Source organism: Dreissena polymorpha, chromosome 15 (assembly GCF_020536995.1).
Source record: "Dreissena polymorpha isolate Duluth1 chromosome 15, UMN_Dpol_1.0, whole genome shotgun sequence".
Classification (NCBI taxonomy): Eukaryota; Metazoa; Mollusca; class Bivalvia; order Myida; family Dreissenidae; genus Dreissena; species Dreissena polymorpha.
In genome coordinates this window covers 35,385,154-35,410,485 of record NC_068369.1, presented here as the reverse complement: position 1 = coordinate 35,410,485, position 25,332 = coordinate 35,385,154, and the positions used below count along the sequence as shown (strand labels likewise).

Sequence of the window (25,332 nt, the reverse complement as noted above, 5' to 3'; positions counted from 1 at the left end):
GTAAGAAAGGTCTTAAATTTTATTTGATTTTCTACGGGACTACAAACTGTGTCATAATGCGTATATTAGCTTAAACGGGTTAAAAAATAAAAAGCTGATATTCTAATTCTTGTACACATCAAAACATCAATAAAATGAAATGAGGCAATAAAGCGCCACCTACATTTAGAGTCCTCCGGGTAACCAATGGTAGCGCGCGCCGACCTTCGGTGCTTTGCCCGCCTGAAAATCTGGAGGTCCTCAATAGCCCCGGGTGAAGACGCTGAAATTGAGGCAACACTGAATTATCCCTTTCCCACTCAGAAGCAAAGTGAAAATGGCTCAGTGCAAACAGCATAAAACCAGAACAGCCTGCGAGTAACTTGCAGTCTGTTCAGGTTTTATGCTGTTGGCTGCTCATCAGTACCTTAGGGTTGGAAGTGAAGCCTTTAAAAGTTTAATTCAGTAAGAAAGGTCTTGTATTAAATTTAACTTCCTAAGGGACTACAAATGTGTTAAAATATGTATCTAAGTGGTAAAGGGTCAAATATGTATCTAAGTGGTAAAGGGTCATGTAAATTTGAAAAAGACATTAAACTTAAAGTGGACATTATTTTGGTGATTATCTCAATCAAAACTGTTCATTTAATGGTTGGAATGTACTTTGTTATATTTTGTTTGAGTGGTAAACTTTAATTAGGATTATTAGGTCTCATTTGGGTAAAATATATACTTTTATCAATTAGGAACGGGGTTTACTGGCCCTGAATTTGAATGAAAAACAAGATGCGTTTGTGAAACACAAAGTCCCCCTATATGACGTTTGACTTTGAAGGATGACCTTGACCTTGTGAAGGATGACCTTGACCTTTCACCACTCAAAATGTGCAGCTCCATGAGATACACATGCATGCCAAATGTCAAGTTGCTACCTCAATAGTGAAAAAGTTATGGTCAACGTTAAAGTGTTTTTTTCGGACGGACAGACAGACTGACATACACACATACTGACACACACACATACTGACATACTGACTGACGGACAGTTCAACTGCTATATGCCACCCTACTGGGGACATAAAAAACAACACTGTAAATGAGAAACTACTCCAAAGTCCTTACTAGTGATAGAATGTGGCCTGTTATTGAAGGTAACATGGGGACTGACATTGTGGCCGGTTGTTAGGGATCCCATGGAGGCGATGCTGTCCGCGCTGGGCCCTCGACTGTGAAAAGGGGCCGCATAAGGGGTCTGCAGGGTGTTCTGTCCACGGTCGCTGCCTGAGGAGGCTGAACAGACAAAAATTATAAATATTTAAGCCTCGCTCTGAAAATAATGGGGCTTAGTGCATGTGCCTAAAGTGTCACCCCAGATCAGCCTGTGCAGTATGCACAGGCTAATCATGGACTAGTACACTTTCCATCTAAACTCGATTTTAATTTAGAAGAGATTTTCTTTTCAAGAAAAATTCCTTAAAAGCAATGTTTTGTACCTGATTATAATAAGTCTGTGTCGACTGCACAGGCTAATCTGAGATAAAACTTAAGCACATGAATTATGCCCTATTTTCCCAGAGCTATACTCAAATGCATTTTAAAATTAATATGCCTCCAAGTCGATTTTTAAACAAACTTTTCCAATCAATACTTGAAAAGCCTTCTTCTAGAATTGTATAATCTTAAATACAGATACAAGACAGCCAAAACCTCCTATCAGCATATGAACACAAAATGCTGATAGCCCATTCTGCCTTTCAGTTAACACAATTCATGTTTTTAGGAGATTCAATGAAAACATTGTTGACTTTTATTACCAATCAGACTCGAACACCAAACGAACAGGTCAGCATCTAAAAGCATTTTGGAAAAACAAGACTCATTTTAAAGATTTTTTTTTTTAAATCCAAGGCCCATAACTTATCAGAAAATCAATGATCAGAAACAAAACTCTAAATTGATTTGTAAGTCATACATGTAAACTCACACCAACATTAGGAAAATATCTGAAAGTGTTAAGGAAAAAAACTCTGCAACAAAATGCCTAACGAATGGACAGCCTGACTAACTGTTGGACAGACTGACAGACAGACGGTCAGATGTAAAGACTGACAGCACTTTCAATGCTACTACTGGGGGGGGGGGGGAGGGGGAATAAATGTTTTCCAACCTCAAACTAGGAAACTCTCCCTTGAAACTTGAACTTGCTTTTACTTAAAAAATTTACAAATAAATACTGCTGTTCCTTCAATGTTGAACTGAAACCTACTATCCTATCGATTTCTTATCATATTCATCAAAGTCAATTTTCAAACAAACTGGGCTTCAGGATCTACAAAATTGAACCATTGTTAAAAAAATATTTACTTTTCCAATCGATACTCGAAAAGCCCACTTAAAGAGTTTTACACTGCTTAATATGGATATCTTTAAGCAATCACTGCCAGAATGTTGTATCACCATATGTGCACACAATATTGATAGCCCATTCTGCCTTTCAATGAAAAAAAAATCATGTTTGTACATACTTCAATGAAGACAGTGTTGACTTTAATGATCAATCAGTATTGATAAATGATTCAAGTTGATTATATCTAACATTTGACAGATCTAAATCAACTATTTTACCCCCCCCCCCCCCCACATAACCTTCGACGCCTTAGTCTTCAAACAATCAACCTTGCTTTATTTGCATTTTTTATTTATTAGAAAAACACACATGCTTGGTTGTACAAATAATAACTGTTTGTTGAATTGATTTGTGGAAAATTAACCATTTACCACTTAGATACGTATTTTCAAGCATTTGTAGTCTATTAGAAAGTTTAATTTAATAAAAGACCTTTCTCACTAAGTTAAAGTGTTGAAGGCTTCATTTCCAAACCTTAGATACTGATGAGCAGCAAACAGCATAAAACCTGAACAGACTGCGAGTTACTATGATTTGGTTTTATGCTGTTTGCACATTTTCACTTTGTTTCTATGTGGGAAAGGGTTAATACTGGTTTATGTTAATGTTTAGCAAAACATCTTTTCACAAAGCGTAAATTATCAGTATATAAGCAAAAAAGTGTTTCACGGAGTGGAAAACAAGCTTAATAAAACTACTACTTTTCCATAATATCTTGTTAATTGTCTATTAATTCTTATGGATCAGAACTCAAAATCATTGTTAATTGGTTGACATCATTAACTCAAAAACTATTTCTTAATTATTAAAATTTTAACAAAAAGCAAAGGAAAATGATGTATAGATAAAAAAAAATCAGTATCTTTTAAAAGAAAATCAAGTCCAGGCAGAATTTTTTTGAGATAAAAATACCATTAAAGCGGAAAGTGTAGACCACACTTTAAATTATGCTTATTGCACAGGCTAATCTTAGACCACACTTTATGCTTATAGCACAAGCTAATCTTAGACCACACTTTATGCTTATAGCACAAGCTAATCTTAGACCACACTTTATGCTTATAGCACAAGCTAATCTTAGACCACACTTTATGCTTATAGCACAAGCTAATCTTAGACCACACTTTATGCTTATAGCACAAGCTAATCTTAGACCACACTTTATGCTTATAGCACAAGCTAATCTTAGACCACACTTTATGCTTATAGCACAAGCTAATCTTAGACCACACTTTATGCTTATAGCACAAGCTAATCTTAGACCACACTTTATGCTTATAGCACAAGCTAATCTTAGACCACACTTTATGCTTATAGCACAAGCTAATCTTAGACCACACTTTATGCTTATAGCACAAGCTAATCTTAGACCACACTTTATGCACATACATTAATGTCTTGCACAACAAACCTGTCAACGTAGAGAGGGGGCTGGCGTCTGCAAATCCTCTGTCTGGGGTGCCATCAGATCCAGGCGCGTAGAAGTCTTCTCTCTGATTGGTCAGAGTATAACCATGTGACCCCTGCTCTTGCAGCTGATTGGCTGATCGGACATCCAAGAGGTCACCTAGCCTGGCCATGAGGTCGTGTTGGGCAACATCAGGGGGCGGCGGTGAGGGACTGTGCTTGTCTGGATACAAAAAACAATCAAGGAATTTCAAAGGTGAAAATGAAAAAAAAAAAAATGGCAAAATGAATCAAGGAATTTCAAACATGAAAATGATCATGGTGCTTAAAAGGCAAAATGAATCAAGGAATTTCAAATGTGAAAATGATCATGGTGATTAAAATGTAAAATGAATCAAGAAATTTCAAAGGTGAAATGAGTAAAGGAATTTCAAAGGCAAAACAATCAAGGAATTTCAGAGGCAAAATCAATTAAGGAATTTTAAAGGCAAAACGAATCAAGGAATCTTTAAGTATAAAAAGTCAAGGAATATCAAAGGCAGAAAAATAATGAAAAAATTTCAAAGGGAAAAACAGTCAAGGAATTTATAATGAAAAAAAAACAATGAAGAAACTTTAAAGGCAAAAGTAATTTAGGAATTTCCAAGGCAAAAATAATTTGGAATTTTAAAGGTACAAACTACACAGAAATTTCAAAGGCAAACAGACCCAAGTTTCTTCACACGAGTTTAAACATTGAACATTTTGAAAATAACTCGGATTTAACAAATTATCAAATTCTCTAATTAAACCTTTTAAAATACACTCAATGTAGAAAAGCAAATAATTTATTGTTTAAGTTGATTAAAAATAAAAAAATAAAAAATATAGATATTAATTTTTCATTTATTTTTCTTCTGAGTTAAAAAAATATCCTTTACTGGAGCCAACACAGGCTAATAAGGGACGCCTCTTTCTGCTTTTATGAAATTTTTCTTTTAAAAGAGGTTTCTTGTTAGCCAAAAATCTGGTTAAGGTGGAGAGTGTCATCCCTGATAAGCCTGTGCTGACTGCACAGGCTAATCTGGGACGACAATTTACGCATATGCATCAAGCCCAGCTAGATTCTCAGAACAAGGCTCAAAGTATTGTATATCAAGCAGGGCTTTTTTCCTTCTTTAGCAAAGGGCCTTATACAGCTCCATTCAGCCAAATGAAAGGCCCCTTACCCAAAGAGAATTTCAGTTTTGTCAACATATTTTTCCCCCAAAATGGAAGGCCAGGCCCTTTCCCCTAACCAAGATAAAAAGCCCTGGTATATCAATTAGGTACAAAGTTGGTATATCAATTAGGTACAAAGTATTGTATTGGACAAGTACCTACCTAGCTGACGTGCTGGTGAATATCTGTTGTCTACCAGGTCAAGGGCATAAGTTGCTGCCCCGCCACTGGCTCTGATGTCACCATCTGGGGAACCCAGCGCCGAGTCACTGTTAAAATATCAAAATATTGAAACTGTTGAAATAATTTTTAATGGATCTTTTCAGTGTTTTATTTTTGTGAAAACATCCACCTTATTTCAATGAAGAGTTTTGTTGCATAGAGTATTTAAACCCCAAAAGTTACTCTGTTTGAGTTATGTCAAGGACACTTTTTATGTACAGTACAGTAAACTCGTTCACACGTCATATAAATACTTAAAGTAACATACATACTCAAAATCAACAAATATTTTGCAAAATATTTTGTACAATATTTTGAAAAATAAAGTTAACACATAAAAAATCAAAAACACATAAAAAAATGTTCCTTATACCAATTGCCAACATTTCAACGCTAGATGTGGTATGGTAACATAGATTTAACAAGGTACAAAATGCTCGTTTTTACACATGTGGCACAATATATTCCATTTTAATTTCCCGCGACAATGTCTATTCATATGACACAAACACTATAACATGGTACATGAACATGTGTTGAATATATTGTCCCACAAAAATCAAACAAAGAGCATTTTGTATCTTGTAACATTTATGCTACCATACCACATCTAGCATTGAAATGTTGGCTATTGGTATAAGGAACATTGATTTGTTATGTGTTAACTTTATTTTTCGAAATATTGTACAAAATATTCGTTGATTTTGAGTGTTTATGGGCTTTAAGAAAAAAACATTTTTTTTTAATGCAATCTTCATTTGCAGATATTATGCCCCTTGCAATATGTTCCTTTTACATCAAACTGAAAGCAAAATTTGAATCTTAGGCCAACAAAAAAATAGGTCCGTTTCCGGTCGCCCGACCATGTCTCCCGAATCGGCGCCGACCCTCAACATTTTATTGGGGTCGCCAAAGAAAAAAAAAAATGTTCATTTTTTAAAAATCCCTACCTACCGACCCTGTTTTTTTTCCCAAGGAGACCAGAAAAGGACCTATTTTTTTTGTATGCCTTACCTGTCCCCAGCATACGGTTGTTGTTGCTGCTGATGCTGAAGGTGAGGATGAAAATGATGCTGATAGTGGGGATGATGAGGACCAGTAGGTCTGCCAAGGTTACTCTGCAGCTGTTGTTGTTGTTGTTGTGGAGAGCTCTTTGCTGACGGAGGTAGATAAGGAGGTGGGGTTGTCGATGTCATAATTTTCTGACGACCGGAATAGCCTGCCTGTGACTGACTACTTGTTCTTAGACCTGAAATACAGAAACACGATGGGATAAACTCAACTCTGTTTCCAAAGAAACTTTTTTACAGTTTGATTATAGTAACATATATGACGTTTTATTATAGTTAAATATATTATAGTAAGATACACAAGAATAAAATTACAGAAAAAAAAACTCCTCAACTGGGCTCGAACCACTGACCCTTGGTGTAAAAGTCTAGCGCTTAAACCATACCGCCATCCGTGCTCCTGTACTAAGTGGTGTATTTTATACTTTAAATAAGTAATCCTCGTAATTTCACAAAATTTAATGATAACAATATAAACTCTCCAATTATTTCAATTGTTTCGCGTTTGTAATACTTTATAATTTTTGGGTTTTTCATTTGTCAAAAGATCCATATAATGGATATTTTCGAGCATAATAAATGTTCAGTATAATTGTTTTCTAGCAAATATAATAATCATCACGACAATGAAAATGTCCTAATCTTAAACAATTGTTTTCATTTTTGTCTATTTATCAAAACGTGAAAAGGACCCTTTAATCCACAGAGTACCACTGTTCAATATTATGTAGCCAGTTTCAATAACACCAGTTGGGTAATTAATTAGGTCAATTTGACAGGCATGCGTGATAACTATGTTTAACTTTCAAAATAGCACACAGTTTATCATCATAGAATTTCCAAATAGCCCACAGTTTATCATCATGGAATTTCCCAATAAGACACATTTTATCAGCATGGAACACTTTGGAGGTATGGATCAGAAATTTTGGGCCAGGTTTAAACATAAGACTGGCACTCTGGGAAAACAGGGCTTAATGTATGTGGATACAGAGTCCATCCATATTAACCTTTGCAGTCTGCACAAGCGAATCAGGGTCAACACATTCCACCTCTACTACATTTTCTTTGAGAGACTTAATTCAAACAAACAAATTCATGACAGTGGGAATTGTTGTATCTCATTATACTGTGCGGACTGTGTTGGAAATTAAGCGTTTAAAATTTGTCTCTAGTAAGAAAGGTCTTCAATTTGATTCGATTTTCTAAGCGACTTCAAATGTGTCAGAGTCCATATCTGACTTGGGATTGAACCATTGAACATAGGTCGCTGTGGTAAAATGGATATGGTATCCGCCAAGCGACCAGGAGGTCACGGCTACAATCACCACTGTGGGAGCGTTTCTTACCCTCCCCTAAATACACCAAGCATTGGTTCTAGATCCAGGAAATGGACTCACAGCGTTCTAAATAAGTAGTAAGTATTTTAATGCAATTGAGCTAAAATAAATAAGTTAAACTAAACCAGTCACCTCCTGAACACTCTATGAACACACTATAAACTACACAACCGCGACCTTATTAAAGTTTTGCTGACTTTACTGAATATCAAACAAATGGGCCTTGCTTTGTGAAAAGCAGGTTTAATGCATGTGCGTAAAGTGTTGTCCCAGATTAGCATGTGCAGTCTTCACAAGCTAATCACTGACGACACTTAACGCGTTTATTATATTTTTCGTTTCAAGAAAGGCTCTTCTTAGCAAAAATCTTGTTTAGGCGGAAAATATCGTGCCTGTTCTGGAACGACACTTAACGCACATGCATTAAACAACCTTTTCACAGAGCACGGCCTTAATCTTTACATAATTGCCCTTCACAAAAGTATTACAAAACACCAATAAATCTACTTAAAACCAGAAAAGCATGATGCTAATGATATCATAATCTCTGCTAGACAAAAAAAGCGATTATCTTAATGTGAAAACATGTTAATGACCCAAAACATGGAAATGAGGCCTAAGAGAATTTAGAGATAACAGGTTACATTATACACAAATACAAGTTTACCTGTATTGTCTGAGGCATCAAACAAAACCAACAAAAACAGACATGTTTTCCATAGAAACAAAAGAAGTTATTTTCCGGGTTTTTTTTGTGGATAAAATACTGTTAAAAAGCAGTGAAAATCCAAACCACTAGATATTCTTAATGTTGAAAGCAATACTGTTTAAAACCACAAACAATCCGAAACAAAACAAAAAGAATACACAAATCAGCGTTTTACATGAAATCACAGCACATTTTTGACGACTGGTTGATACAATCGTAAAATAACACTGGTGTTAAATATCAGAGCTTTTATGCTGTGCTGACATTCAAATCTATTGTTTTATGACATAAAGGCAGAACTATTTGGAATGTGGAGAACAAAAGAATGGTAATGCCAATGAATAGCGCCCTGATATAAAACAGACTCTAGGGTTGGGCAACCGCATGGAAATATATTTCTGAATGAAATATCCGGACATACAGACTGTAGGCTGTTTTAAATGTCAGCTGATCTGGCTTATCTCTGCTATCATATGATCCAATGCAATACATATGAGATCACAGGGGGAGCGGCTCAGGCTTATAATTAGATTTAAGAAGGAAGTTTAGTCTAGCAAATGTTCATTTGAGTGACGGAATGATTGCTTGAGACTTGAACCTCCAGACGATTAATTACTTTAAACCGATTGGACCATTTTTAACCAAAAAAAAAAACTTCACAAAAATTATTTTGCCTTTCACACTTTCCAAATTCTATGTACTATATTTCAAAATGGTCCTGACACCTCACCCTATTCAGAATCCATAGCATAAATTGTTCTCACACGTTCAAAACAATATTGCAATTAACACTTTTCATAAACTTAAAAAACATTTTTTTAAACTTCTGTTTGATTCATATTCCACATCTCAAAAATCAATACTACAGCCCCTTTTTTTGCACCAATGGGACTAATTTAAATTAGATGAGTACATAAAAAACATGACTGCATTACAAATTGTGTTTCTACAATAATCCATAGCATAGTTGCAACTTCATTACTTGCATTATATTGAATTGGGTACTTTTTTTCTTTCCGTTTTGTCATATCAACAAGCAACTAAAATAACCGTACCATCTACAATTCTACTCTCCTAACTTCGTTTGCACATAATTTCCATCAAACAACATCACTTCAGTGAAAGAGAGCAGAAATTACCATGATTGTCAAGGAGATATTCCCTTCAGAGAATCACATAGAATAGATTGGAGATTGGATGAATATTACCACTGGATTAGGTCATTGATTTTCTCCAACTCTATACTTTCTAATTAAATGACTTCCGAGGAAATGTCAAACAAAGACGACAACGAAAAAATTGCATGCAATTGTGTCCTTGGCTTTTGTTGGTCAATAAATGCAACACATTCAAAATATGAATTCAGCAACATAACATACCAGCATAAAACCAGAACAGCCTGCGAGTTACTATCTAAGGGACTACAAATGCATGAAAATACGTATCTAAATGGTAAAGGGTTAACTCATTTATACCTAGCGTCCTGAAAAAAGGACATTGCAAACAGCGTAGACCCAGATGAGACGCCGCATAATGCGGCGTCTCATCTGGGTCTGCGCTGTTTGCTTGAATGAATTTCTTTATGAAATATTCTAAATATAGAAATAAATATACTTGACACCCCTAATTTTGGAAATAAATTGATCCAATTTAGAAGGATGGGAGAGTCCACTGGGCATAAATGGGTTAATAATAATGTGACTTCAATTTCCAAGTCATAGCTAAATAAATGGCAAAATAACAATTCAACATATGGTCCCTCTGATTAAGTCATTTCAACTTCCTCCAATACATCATAGAATAAACAAGAGACAAATGTCAAAGTTAAACTAAAAAGCTTCATTTTAGTTTCCTCCAATACAGCATAGAATAAACAAGCGTCTACTGAATGTAACAAGTCATGTCACTGACATTTTTATACATTTTTACTTTTTTCCATTTTTATGTTTATTAAGTTGACATACATCAACTGTTAAAATATTAAGTCAACCTTTTTGGTAAAAATAATGTTTTTACCAAATTTTCGAAATTGACATTACGAACACATGTCATTTTCTGAATGTAAAAAGTAGCGTAACTGACATTTTGTTAACTTGTCAGGAGATGCAAAAAACTGTTATATTAAAATAATAAACATTTTTTCGTATTCAATTTTTCTGATTAGTATTACAATAACACTTTAAAAACAAAACAAAACTCCAAATTGATATGTCTTTTTTAAAACAATAAAAAATTAAGAAAGGAGCAGTTTCCATAATTTCAACATTGAAATAATTTTGAATGCAAAAAATAACGTATTAGTGCTCTTACTGTATTTGTGAAAATGTCTGAAAATATGCTTTCCTGAACAATTTACAAAATGTCAGTTACCGTAGTTATAACATTCAGTAGATGATTTTAATGTAATAGTTCAGCTACAAGTATCAGGGAAACTCAGCGAAGTTCAGTGCCAAGTTTGAACCCTTTCCCACTCAGAAGCAAAGTGAAAATGGCTATGTGCAAATGGCATAAAACCAGAACAGCCTGTGAGTACTCGCAGTCTGTTTAACCCTTTGCATGCTGGGAAATTTGTCGTCTGCTAAAATGTCGTCTGCAGAATTTCTAAAATTAGCATTTTCTTCGATTTTTTTCAAAGAATACTATCAGAATAGCAAACAGTTTGGATCCAGATGAGACGCCACGTTCTGTGGCGTCTCATCTGGATCCAAACTGTTTGCAAAGGCCTTTAAAATTCAGCTCCAGCGCTTTAAGGGTTAAGTTGTATGCTGCTTGCTGCTCATCAAAACATGAATCAAATAAGAAAGGTATTTAATTAAATCTAACTTTCTAAGGGACTACAAATATGTAGTTTTAAAAGCTTCATTTCCGAGTCTGTTTGCACATAGCCATTTTCACTTTGCTTCTCAGTGGGAAATGTTTAAACTAATTTACCAACAACTGGAAAACAGCAAAGGGTACATGGAATATCGCTGATGATTGGACAAATTCTGAGAATCATAATTGAGCCATACTATAGGAAAACAGGGCTTATGCATGTGCATAAAGTGCTGTCCCAGATTAGCCTGTGCAGTCATCACAGGCTTATCATGGAGGACACTTTTCATTCTTATGCTTTATTTTGAAAGAATGAAAGTGTCGTGGCTGATTAGCCTGTGTGGCTGATAAGCCTGCGCAGACTGAATTAAGCCCTGTTTTCCCAGAGCAAGGCTCAGAATATATGAGTCGCATTCTGAGAAAACTGGGCAAAATGCAGGTGCATAAAGTTTCGTCCCAGATTAGCCTGTGCAGCTCGCACAGGCTAATCAGGGACGACTTTTTCCACCTAAATTGGATTTCTGCTAAGAAAAGACTTCATTGAAACGAAAAATGTCATAAAAGTGGAAAGTGTCGTCCCTTTGCTGACTGCACAGGCTAATCTGGAACGACACTTAACTCAAATTCATTTAAACACCTGTTCACAGAATATAAGCCCATATAAATCATTGTAATAAAGCCAAATATCCTTACATCTCAGTCTCTCAACCAGTGGCTATTCTTATTGCAGAAACATTGGGCCAGCAGTGCATTATGTCAACATTCACTCCATTCTCACCCTGTTTTTATGATAATTTGATTGCAATTTCACTGTCCACTAAAACAAGCCCTGTTTTCCCAGAGAGACCATGTTTTTGACACATTAACCCTTTGCATGCTGGGAAATTTGTCGTCTGCTAAAAATGTTGTCTGCTGAATTTCTAAAATTAGCATTTTCTTTGATTTTTTTTCAAAGAATACTATCAGAATAGCAAACAGTTTAAATCCTGATGAGACGCCACATTCTGTGGTGTCTCATCTGGATCCAAACTGTTTGCAAAGGCCTTCAAAATTCGGTCCCAGCACTGAAAGGGTTAAGCCCATTTTCCCAGTGCCAGGCACAAATTTCTCATTAAAACACAAAAAAAGAACAAGCAAAGCATCACATTTCTACTAAACTTAAATTGGTGTTGTAAACTCCAATCTTGACCTCTTAAAAAACAAAAACACCTGTTTGCCATTCTAATGAAAACCATCTTAATGGTTCACTAATGGGAAATCCCTGCTATATAGGGTTTCTGATTACATTTTCCCACATCTTTCTGTATCATTAAGCTGAGAACCAGTTTTTTTCATGTCCACCCAAACCTTGTTGTTTCATCTCTAGTTGAGTTCACAACTGCATTTCGATGCAAAACTCTTTGTTTCCCATAATGTTTGCTTGTGTAATACCTGATTATGCTTTCTTTATAAAATGAGCCTTGCTCCGGGAAACCAGAGCTTAATGCATTTGAATAGAGTGTTGTCCCAGATTAGTCTGCGCAGTCTGCACAGGCTAATCAGGGACACCACTTTCTGCTTTCATAATTTTTGGTTTCATCCAATGTAGGCAGAAAGAAGTCAGTCTAACCATTTCCCACCAACCAAACCATGAACAAGTCCCTTTAACAACCGCAGTGAACAAGTCCCTTTAACAACCGCAGTGAACAAGTCACTTTAACAACCGCAGTGAAAAAGTCCCTTTAACAACCGCAGTGAACAAGTCCCATTAACAACGGCAGTGAACAAGTCCCTTTAACAACCGCAGTGAACAAGTCCCTTTAACAACCGCAGTGAACAAGTCCCTTTAACAACAGCAGTGAACAAGTCCCTTTAACAACCGCAGTGAACAAGTCCCTTTAACAACCGCAGTGAACAAGTCCCTTTAACAACAGCAGTGAACAAGTCCCTTTAACAACCACAGTCATTTTGACTGAAAAAAGTCAGTTTAAGCCCCAGACATATTATATTTCTGTAACCTCATTAAAATCAGATTTCATGGCATGTGCCCTTATATAGTTTGTTTGAAGCCATGGGTAACACCAAGTAACATCTCGGAAAGTTTTAATTGATGGTAGAATTACACAATTCCTTTTTTATTCTTCTATGTGAAATAGGTCAGCGGTTACCCTCTAATTTTGTCACCACAAAACTTGTGTTTAACAAGATAACATGCATTTCACCTGACCAAATTACTTGCATAACTCGTATTTCACCATATAAACCATTATCGTTTCAATCGTCAGATAGGAAACTATTCCAACTGCACAAAACTGTGTTTTGTTGTTTTTTTCATTAAAATTTGGGGCTCAGGTATTCGGCCCTATTCCCAATGGAAACAAGTATATGTATTTACTATTTACTATGCAATTTTCCCAAATGGGACCTAAACATTCCAATTTGAAGTTTTCCTAAACAGATATTATTATTTTTAATCTCATCATTACATTCATCTCCCAACATGCTCTATAAGTTGAACATTAGTGAATATTTCTTACTAGATTCAAGTTTTTATGGCTCCATTTCAAACCCTGAGATACTGATGATCAGCAAACAGCACAAAACCTGAAGAGACTGCAAGTTACTCGCAGGCTGTTCTGGTTTAATGCTGTCTGCACATAGCCATTGTATCTGTGCTTCTGTAAGTGTGAAAGGGTTAACCTTGTCCTGCAAGTTAACCCTTTGCATGCTGGGAAATTTGTTGTCTGCTAAAATGTCTTCTGCTGAATTTCTTAAATTAGCATTTTCTTAGATTTTTTTCAAAGAATACTATCGGATTAGCAAACAGTTTGAATCCTGATGAGACGCCACGTTCTGTGGCGTCTCATCTGGATCCAAACTGTTTGCAAAGGCCTTCAAAATTCGGTTCCCGCACTGAAAGGGTTAACAAGAGGCCTTTTATTTCAAAATTTGCTGAATAAGCCCTGAATGTAATAAACAAATCATCATGCTTCAGCAGAAAGCGTTCTTTTACAAGTAATGCTAAAATACCCTATAAATTTTCTACAATCTGCTATGTCACTTTAGCCTCATGTTGTGATACCGAAATTATGCAATAAACATTCTTAAAATTGAATGAAAAATCACCGTGATGTGGTAATAAAAGATATCAGGGTACGCGATAAAACCTTAAGTCATTCGCTTTTCTTTATAAACTAATATTTAAAGCCAGGCCTTTTCCTTGCCTTTTTTAGAAAAAAAATGCAATTTCAGGATTGGGAATAAACTAATAATTTCACTTTATATTAATTCAAATTTGAAGATCAAAATCATATATATCATATAAATATGCTTTGTTAAACGTAATTTAAATAAAATTGAGATACAATAATCATTACACACTTCTTTCTAAAAAAAAATATTTTTTTGAAATTGGGATTTTTTCTTTAATTGGGATTTTTTTAAACAAATTTAGTTTGGGAAATGGCTCCATTTAACAGACCCATAGATAGGCCAGAAAAAGGCCTGAAAGCATGTCATAAGACACAAAAAATGATGCAATTACAAAGTCAAACCTGTCACAGCACTAAGACCAATTAAACATTATGACATTGTTAATTATTATGGGTCATAACTTATGGACACAACAGCATTAGTCTTTTCTCTTTTTAATAACTGCCTGCAGGTTAAATATTTATTTACTGAAACAAAAATTGCATAAAACATTCATGAAAAAATGTCTATTGCTGTGCTGATCAATCAAGCCATGTACAGCGCGCACTAGGTTTTTTAATCGTATGTTATACTCATTAAAGTACGGTACTGTATGCCTTGCACCTTAATAATCCATTGAATTTCACAAAACAAGACATTGAATTTTTATGGACTCTTTATAGTCAATAAAGTAAAGCAACCAAAAGGAAGTCATTTATCACCCGAAAAGTAATGTTCATAATAAAAGTCAAGACCATGATCACGATCAAACACAGAACAAAAATTATTCCCGGTAAATTGGTTCGAAATTTTCCGCATTGTAGCACAAGTTTGTATCATGTGACTACAACATTTTGAGCAGTGTGAATGAAAATTATTTCCACTGCCAGTCATGTGTGATTTTGTACTGCAGATAGCTAAATAATCAATGAATATGACCTTGAAATCATTCAGACTGCGTGCACAACCATAAAATATCGCCTATCCATGTGCGAACTTGATCGAGTCCCATTGAAAATAAGCTGGTCAAAGCAAAAAACGAACAAACCAGAACAACTAGATCTCATGAGCATTTTTTTTTTAAATTTCCAAGTTTCTGAATATGCGTGTGCTTCCGATGAATAAAATTAAAATTCCGTACATAACTCTGACTCTTATCTCGAACTTGTAAGGATGTATCACTGATAACTTGTAAGGATGTATCACTGATAACTTGTAAGGATGTATCACTGATAACTTGTAAGGATGTATCACTGATAACTTGTAAGGATGTATCACTGATAACTTGTAAGGATGTATCACTGATAACTTGTAAGGATGTATCACTGATAACTTGTAAGGATGTATCACTGATAACTTGTAAGGATGTATCACTGATAACTTGTAAGGATGCATCACTGATAACTTGTAAGGATGTATCACTGATAACTTGTAAGGATGTATCACTGATAACTTGTAAGGATGTATCACTGATAACTTGTAAGGATGTATCACTGATAACTTGTAAGGATGTATCACTGATAACTTGTAAGGATGTATCACTGATAACTTGTAAGGATGTATCACTGATAACTTGTAAGGATGTATCACTGATAACTTGTAAGGATGTATCACTGATAACTTGTAAGGATGTATCACTGATAACTTGTAAGGATGTATCACTGATAACTTGTAAGGATGTATCACTGATAACTTGTAAGGATGTATCACTGATAACTTGTAAGGATGTATCACTGATAACTTGTAAGGATGTATCACTGATAACTTGTAAGGATGTATCACTGATAACTTGTAAGGATGTATCACTGATAACTTGTAAGGATGTATCACTGATAACTTGTTAGGATGTATCACTGATAACTTGTAAGGATGTATCACTGATAACTTGTAAGGATGTATCACTGATAACTTGTAAGGATGTATCACTGATAACTTGTAAGGATGTATCACTGATAACTTGTAAGGATGTATCACTGATAACTTGTAAGGATGTATCACTGATAACTTGTAAGGATGTATCACTGATAACTTGTAAGGATGTATCACTGATAACTTGTAAGGATGTATCACTGATAACTTGTAAGGATGTATCACTGATAACTTGTAAGGATGTATCACTGATAACTTGTAAGGATGTATCACTGATAACGCTGTTTGGATATGATGAGGATGATGCAATTGAAATTTCTCCAGCTTTAAAGATAATTTTTTTACCCATGAGGGTAAATACCCCCACTTTTCAAAGCATGGGGGTAAATGGTCAAATTTTGCCTTGCTTGAAGGGTAATTTGCTTAAAGTAAAACAAGAATTATAGCCGGGGTACAGACACACTACTTAAATCATGTTAAACACAATAAACCATTAACTATGTGTATTCCTTCATAGTAGAAGGTTTTTTTATATCAGCCTTGTATTGTTGGCAGATTTTATATTTAAGACAAGCTTCGTCCTTATCGTCCACCACCATGAGCCACGGAAAACCTTTCGCCAACTTTCAACAGTTTTTTATTAGCGTTTAAGTGTGTCCTTTTTGATTTGAAAACAGAGGAAATTAAATCATTCAGTATTGGCAGTACAATGTTTTTACTCGATACAACTTTTGCCATATAAAAAGAATCAATTTTAATTTGAGAAGTAATTTGTTTTGGCTTGAAGAAGCCATGCTTACCTCTTCATGTAAATAAACACATAAGCGCTTGACTGTCTGTTAAAAATAATCAATACTAAATTTACCATGCGTCTAGATGTTACACAGTATACATACCGACTGGCTAACTATTTCTACAATCCAGCGCACAAATAAGCTCTAATTTTTACGATAACCAGTCTCATATTTTGCGAAAGACAATCAGCTGTTTATATTTTTGTTAAAGTTGTACACAGAGAATTTACATCATTTGCGTAAGTCCAGATTGGCTTGCTTAAATGTACGCACGGAAATGATAAATTGAGCGTATCTTGATATTTTTAATGCGTATATTACGCTGATACGTAGCTTATCAAGGACGCTGTTTCTCTGAAATTTATCAGAATGTCAAACAAAACATTTTGCGGAATGCATGTGTTTTTAGAAGTTTATGAGGTCCTTCTGCGCTTAATGCTGCAAGTGTGGAACAGAATGTATCCCAGCACTCCTAATTTTATTATTTGACTCATGAAACTTGAGGCAAATTTAAATTATAGCTTCAAATTGTCAGCTATTTGTTTTTTAATGAAAGTTAGGGAGGACAGAGTACCAATCAGAAATCCCGCCTGTCCGGTATGGTGACCACCAACCAAGCTTACATGCTTCAGGGTACCGGATAGAACCCAAGTTGTCAAGGGGAAAAGCCCATGTAGAAACCACTGCCCTAGCCGGAAAGCCAATATTTTGCAAAATACAGAAAATTTAAACAAACTTTATCACCTGGAAATAAAGCAGTCTAACAGCTGAAGATTATCAGAAACCATCAGTTTCGCAATAATCAAAAGACTGTCACATTTTGCCACTATTATTTATGCTGAAGTCTATGCCAAATATTTACCAACCAGTCTGGTGGTAATGTGGTCTTAAAATAAATAGATCCAATCATTAAATGAGAAAAAAAGATAAATTAAGCCAATCATTAAATAAGGAAAAAGTTGCAATTAAGAAAGCACAGGATGGCTGTAAATGTGTACTTTAAGAATTTATGGTTTATGAATCCTATATTGCCTAATGCATTTACTTATTTCAATTAAGGTGAGTCAACTATTATTGTGTGTATAAAAATAAATACATATGTAAATTAAATTAATTACAGATTTTAAGTTTTAGGTTAAGTGCAACTAATTTGAAACAAATGGCAAAAACATTTATTGTGAACAATTATTTTGATGGCAAGAAGAAAATTCTTATTACAAAATCTTTTGATGTATTGGTATGCAATTCAAGAAAAATGCACAACAAAGAACAGAAAGCGCAAAGAACAAAATGTACTTTTAGTTTGTACTTTAAGTGTGTAGATGATTATATTTCATAACCACTTCATTATAATTAAGCAGTTAAATGACACAGCTGGATTGCAACCAATCAGTCAAACAAACTACTTCTCAACCACACAGATTGGAGAAAATGGCTGTAACAATTGAGCCTTGTTCTGGGAAAACTGGGCTAAATGCATGTGTGAAGTGTTTTCCCAGATTAGCCGTAGTCAACAAGATGTTACATAATTATTTTCAGCTTTCTCATATAGATTTCATTGCTTTTGCTTCATTACAATATTCTTTCCCAACCATTTTCAGGGAATTTCGCCAGTTTAAACTTTTTTCACCACTTTACAAAAATAATATTGTATCATTCTTAAATCATAGTCTTCAAAGCATATACATTTTTTCTTTATTGAGCGAGAAAAATAAATCCGTTTTCGCCATTTGTTTGAGCAAATTGCAAGATAATTATTATAGCCACTTTTCTATTTTTTTTGGCATTAGGTAACAATTGCCAATGGCAGCGAGAGCCCTGATTTATTGTTATGCAAATACAGCATTCCTGCCCATGTACCACATATGTATGCAATAAATAAAATCCAAAAGCATTATACGCCCTTCGATAAGAATCTCTATTCATTGGCAAAACAGTTATGAAAGATTCAAGTCCTACATGAAGTTATTTATCACACAGGTGAGAATTATGACTTCGTGCAAATTGTCTGTTTAGTCATTAGTTCTAGCTGGAACCCGATTCACACCAGAAAATGTTGCGTACATAATAAACGCCGCATTGGTGCACAAAGGCTCCATGTGACATTGAAATTAACAGGCACATGGTACCTTCTTGCACCAACGGGGAGATTTGTGTTAGTTTGTTTTGTTGTTTGCAGAACAGAGCAACAATTTGCTGCGCAATCAAGATAAAAAGCTCATAGATTATTAGCTGTGTCATTTATACATAGCTACCAACATCTCATTTAAATTGCTGTGTCATTCATAGACAAGAATGGTCTAGGGTACAGGCAAGAAACATTTTATGCTTACAGCAACATAATATCTTTTGGTTACTTCTAAGATAACAATCATGTATTACACACTGTGGATGAATGCCAGCTATACATTTCAAAGAGGTGGATACATTTTAAATGTTGTATTGCAGACACTAATGATATCACTGATATATTGTCGTTGTCAAGTGATGAAAAAGTTTGGCAACAGAACAGAGATTGTGTAAGAATTTACAAGGAAAATGTTTATGCTAGGAAATGAACTGTTTATCTGATACAGAATCATTGTGCAATCTAGTTGATGAGAAATAGCCCGGACAAGAATTGCACTATATGTACAGTTAATGGAAATTTTCAAAGGGCCATAACTCTGTGAAAAATCATCCGACCAGAACCCGCTGATAATATACACATCTCCTCTTGGTAGTGAAGCTTCCCATAAAGTTTCATTGAATTCCGGTCATTAGTTGCTGAGAAATAGCCCGGACAAGAATTGCACTATATGTACACTTAATGGAAAATTTCAAAGGGCCAAAACTCTGTGAAAAATCATCCGACCAGAACCCGCTGATAATATGCACATCTCCTCTTGGTAGAGAAGCTTCCCATAAAGTTTCATTGAATTCCAGTCATTGGTTGCTGAGAAATAGCCCGGACAAAAATTGTGAACGGACAGACACACAGATTGACGAAGCGGCGACTTTATGCTCCCCCCCCCCCCCCCCCCCAAATTTTTGGGGGGAGCATAAAAATTCACCAAAAACTATACAGGTTACCTGTAGCTGACTCAGGTCTTTGTGGTTGTGGTGTTTGGTAGTGTGACATGTCCTTGTCGGGTCTAGTCTGCATGTACGTTGTGAAGTGTCCGTTCGTCTTTAGTTTGGGCCTATAGTCCAGATTGGTTTGACTGTAGTGGCGGAACAAAACGCCTGCAAAAAGAAAACATTTACAAAGTCATCTTTTGAAAGACCACGAAATTTCATGTCCACGAATACAAAAAATGATTTAACAATATCCATCTTCAACAGTGTGCACCGGGAATATCTCCACTAAAAAAATCAAAAGACTGTTGTTACGGCAACAGGAACACATTAAGGAGATAATTTTCCAAGACCATTATGATACTATCACATAATTATTGCTTCTTTAGTTGTCTGAAAGTTTTGAGGCATTAAATATGCACTTAATCTTGCACAAGGCATTCACGTGTTCAACATCAAAATACAACATGCTTGCCAAATTTTTTAGTTGCAACAACAGTAGCAATTCTTTGATTAACAAGATATGCTTCAAAAACTGCAGTGAAATGTGTGATGTATATTATTCCTATAAAGAAAAAAAAGTAAACGCTGAACAAAAAATGTGTCTTAAAATATTTACAGTTGCCCGTTATGACAAAAAATAACAGTAATTAGTCTTTGATTGTTTTCATTTTAATTTCTTATTTACCGGTTTATATTTATTGATCAATAAACAATATAATTACACGCATGTTCTGATAGCAATACAAAACCAACAGTACATAAAAACAATACTGCAAACATATCTGTTGAAAGTCTTACACGAGACAGCAGCGGAATAATAATCATACGATTCAACAAATAGATCAAACCATACAAATGCATATTCAGACTACAATTTTAAGGTATCATGTTAAAAAACTGTTCCAAATTGTTCTAAAACTTTCTATTATTCTGTATTGAAAGCAATTATCTCCTTAATTTTGAGCCTTTTCTGAAGATATGTACTAAAAATTATTTATATTGGGTATGCTGTTCTGATATTTTTCTAAAAATATATGATTTTGCCAACAAATTAACAATCAGTCTTTCATTTACAAGATGAAAAGCAGATACTTTCTAATTGTTTCCAGGGAAACCACCTACATGTGTAGGGAGGAAATTTGCTATCAAACAATTAATGCGACTATATTAGGCCCATCATGGTCATGATTCTTGGATTTCTTGCAATGTTTTGTTTCACTTTATAATTAATTTCCTGCCAGAGAAAGTTAAAATGGATCCTTTCTCTGTGTTTACCATAGGACCTGTTGTAATTCTTCAGGACAAAATGTTTTTTATTTCACTATGGAAACCATTAAACATCACTATGGAAACCATTAAACATCGAAGAAATGAATCCTTTGAGTGTGCATATTTGTTCGCACATTTATCATGTGTTTGATAAGAAAGACATTCAATTCATGAACTGAATTTAGTCATTCATGAAAGTTCACTGTATCACAGTAAATATTTTTGAAGTTATTTTGTCAATTTGACCATTTTGACTTAAATTAAGAAATATTTAATTGCTGTTTTATTACTAACAAAATTAATATGAGTACTAAAAAATTGAGAACTAAAGTGTTTTTAATATTATATTCACTAAGATTGAAATAAAAGAGTTGGAATGAACTAAATGTTGACATTTCTTCAAAAAAATAATTACATATGTATTCATTTATTTTTGGGGGGAATATATACTTTTAAAAATTAGCATTGGGACAGATTTTAGGCCAAAAATATAAGCAAACAAATACTGCTGTCTCAACAACTTACCACTATTACAGAGAGAGGACACCTACCACTATTACAGAGAGGACATTTACCACTATTAGAGAGAGGTCACTTACTTCAATAACACAGAGGTCACTTACCACTATTACAGAGAGAACAATAATACAATTACAGAGAGGTCACTTACCACTATTACAGAGCGGACACTCCTCCTTGCTGAACATGCAAGACCAGCAGCGCTCATGTCCGCATGCGTCGATGAGGCGTCGTTTCCTCGAAGCGTCATACGGCAGGTGGCATGTGGGACAGAGGTCAGGGGTAGGGGCCAGGTGCTGGTTGCTATGGGCCATGCCCAACACCCCTGGGGCCACAGGGCTTTCCATACCCAGGTTCTGAATCACATCCAGGTCTGGAAGAAAACAGGGATATTAAATGCATAGATTTAAAGGTACAGTCAACCACGACAACGAAGAAAAGAAAAGTTGTAAAATACGGTATCTTTTACAATTATAAGTTTATATTCATTAAAATATCACGACCGGTAATAATTACATTACTTGAAAAAAAATCATATTTTCAGTATATTTGGTAATACAATTTTGTGATGTGAAATTGCGAAAATAGGTGACATAACCATAAACACACTACAAATAACACAAGTAGATTGATCATTATATATATATAAAATATATACAATGCACTACGCATGCACAACTTGCATTCCTGGGTTACCGTTTACCACGTGGTGATGATGATCAATCTACTGGCGTTAACTGGTAGTTACATGTACATGTACCTGGTACCAGTACCCAGTAAAATATATTACCGAATATACTGAAAATATGAAAACTTAACAACCTTATTCAAGCAATGAAAAATGCCAGTCATGATATTTAAATCAATATAAACTAATAATTGTAAAAAAAACAACTTTTCTTTTCTTCATTGTCGTGCTTGACGGAACCTTTAATATTCTTTAATATTTGATTCCTATGTATTTAAGTTGTACTGTATCCCCATACCCAGGTTGTGAAATCACATCCAAGTCTGGAAGAAAACAGGGGTAATAAACTACATTTCAGTCTCGCTGCGGGGGAAAAAGGGGCTTAATGCATGTGCGTGAAATGACGTCCCAGCCTAGCCTGTGCAATCCATACAGGCTGATCAGGGATGACACTTTCTGCTCATAAGGATTTTTTTTCTATAAGAAGTCTCTTCTTAGTGAAAATCCAGTTTAACCCTTTGCATGCTGGGAAATTTGTCGTCTGCTAAAATGTTGTCTGCTGAATTTCTAAAATTAGCATTTTCTTCAATTTTTTCAAAATATACTACCAGAATAGCAAACAGTTTGGATCCTGATGAGACGCCACGTTCTGTGGTGTCTCATCTGGATCCAAACTGTTTGCAAAGGCCTTCAAAATTCAGTTCAAGCACTGAAAGGGTTGCACACATGCATTTAATCCAGTTTTCTCAGAGTGTGACTTCCTTACATGTCTAAAAGCTTGCAACAATACAAATCCCCCCCCCATGTGTCATATTATAAAATGTAGCATGTTGTAATCATTATGTTTTCATTAGACTAAACTACTGTATGTTACTAAGAAATGTTTTAGAAATTCTAAATTTGAAGAAACAGAGAATAACTTGAGCAGTTTATAAAAAGGATATTAATTAATACAAAGCAGATGCACAACACATTTTGCATTTAAACAACAATTTTAGTTAAAATAGCATTTTTAGAAAGAGAAATAAAACCTAATTTTGATCTTGTGGTGAACCTTAAGTGTCGATCTTAGTATAACGTATAACACATCAATTAGCCACAAAGGATAATTCAACTGTGACTTGGAGCACTTCAATAACCTGTTGACTGAGTTATGTCCACAAATAATGAAGTATGATCCATTGATATGTTCAACTTTTGCCTTAATATATATGTCACTGACAGAGTAGGGCATTCACCATCATGAGGAGAGGCAGAATGGAAGAAAACATAGATGAACCGCATAAGCAGACATATGACCCTATAATTGACTAAGAACACATAGATGAACACCATATGACCCTATAATTGACCAAGAACACATAGATGAACACCATAAGAAGACATATGACCCTATAATTGACCAAGAACACATAGATGAACACCATAAGAAGACATATGACCCTATAATTGACCAAGAACACATAGATGAACACCATAAGAAGACATATGACCCTATAATTGACCAAGAACACATAGATGAACACCATAAGAAGACATATGACCCTATAATTGACCAAGAACACATAGATGAACACCATAAGAAGACATATGACCCAATTACTGACCACCAACAAATAGACGTTTTTGTCACATCTTCAGAGCTGCATTCCAGATAATTGTTTGGTAACCATCAGTAACCAACCATACATGTACATGTATAAGTCACTTTTTTGGTATATTTACTCAAACTCATTTCTCACTCACTTTTTTGGTATATTAACTCAAACTCATTTCTAACTCACTTTTTGCTATATTTACTAAAACTCATTTCTAAATCACTTTTTGCAATATTTGCTCGAAGTCATTTCTCAGGTATTTTGCCACATTATTCTTTGGTAACCATTGGTTACCAGCCAGATGATTCTAATAATCAATGTTTTTGCATAATTTTCATTTTTCCAGAAAACCAATATAAACACCAGTGCAAGTCAAATGTTGGGACACATCATCGTGTCATCCTTCAAGTAATGCTTGCATCAATTTACTATCCAAAAAATTTATTTTAAATGGCAGAATGTGAAACATTTCTCAGCTTTTGCAGTTTAAACAAAAATGTTGAGTCAAATGATATAAGGAATACATAATAAAATAAAATATTCCATACACGTTACTTTTGTCTAATAATTATTATTTGATAATTTTATTTATTATTTATTTATTATTATCTGATAACATGTAAAAATTGCTCTTGTTGCTGCACATTTTTAATTCACTCACAACAGTCACAATTATTGCTCTTTATCTGATTTTATATATGACAAATTTATGAAATGCTTAAGTAACCCTTCATTTATTTGCATAATTTGAGTTGACACATTCGACTGATACATAAAATACACATTAATTCTTATCATATCCTTTCCTATTCAACAACATTGGAAAGGCATTTGACAGATTTTAACTTGACCTAGATTTCATTTATTTGTATAGCTTCAAAGACAAGATAAAACTTGGGTATTGAGTGTGCATCTTTCATAATTAACATAGTAAAAAACAACTCAATTTGTGTCTTTGGGAGAATACACCTGAATTACAATAACAATTAATATTGATCTCTGCTCTTCAAAAACAAGGCTTAATGAATGTTTATAGTGTTGTCCCAGATAGCCATTGCAGCCCACTTAACCCTTTCCCCCATAAGAAGCAAAGTGAAAATGGCTTTTGCAACCAGCATAAAACAAGGGGTGGTATTCCAGAAGCATCTTAAGTTAAATTTTATTTTTATCCTTAAATTGGGAATTTTTCTTATGTGTTTCATTTCATACTGCAATA

The 25,332-nt window shown here is 34.7% G+C and overlaps 1 protein-coding gene across 13 annotated transcripts in view; it reads right to left on the bottom strand.

Annotated features, from left to right (window-relative positions):
- LOC127861176 (protein TANC2-like) overlaps positions 1-25,332 on the bottom strand; it is a 222,949-nt gene that overhangs the window by 24,169 nt on the left and 173,448 nt on the right. For all 13 annotated transcript variants that reach the window (XM_052399571.1, XM_052399572.1, XM_052399569.1 and 10 more), the window contains 7 exons: positions 21,982-22,203; positions 20,055-20,207; positions 6,230-6,464; positions 5,156-5,262; positions 3,798-4,016; positions 1,102-1,269; positions 164-262 (listed from right to left, as the gene is read on the bottom strand). In XM_052399571.1, coding sequence (XP_052255531.1) covers positions 164-262; positions 1,102-1,269; positions 3,798-4,016; positions 5,156-5,262; positions 6,230-6,464; positions 20,055-20,207; positions 21,982-22,203 — 1,203 coding nt within the window. The remainder of the gene's footprint in view (positions 1-163; positions 263-1,101; positions 1,270-3,797; positions 4,017-5,155; positions 5,263-6,229; positions 6,465-20,054; positions 20,208-21,981; positions 22,204-25,332) is intronic.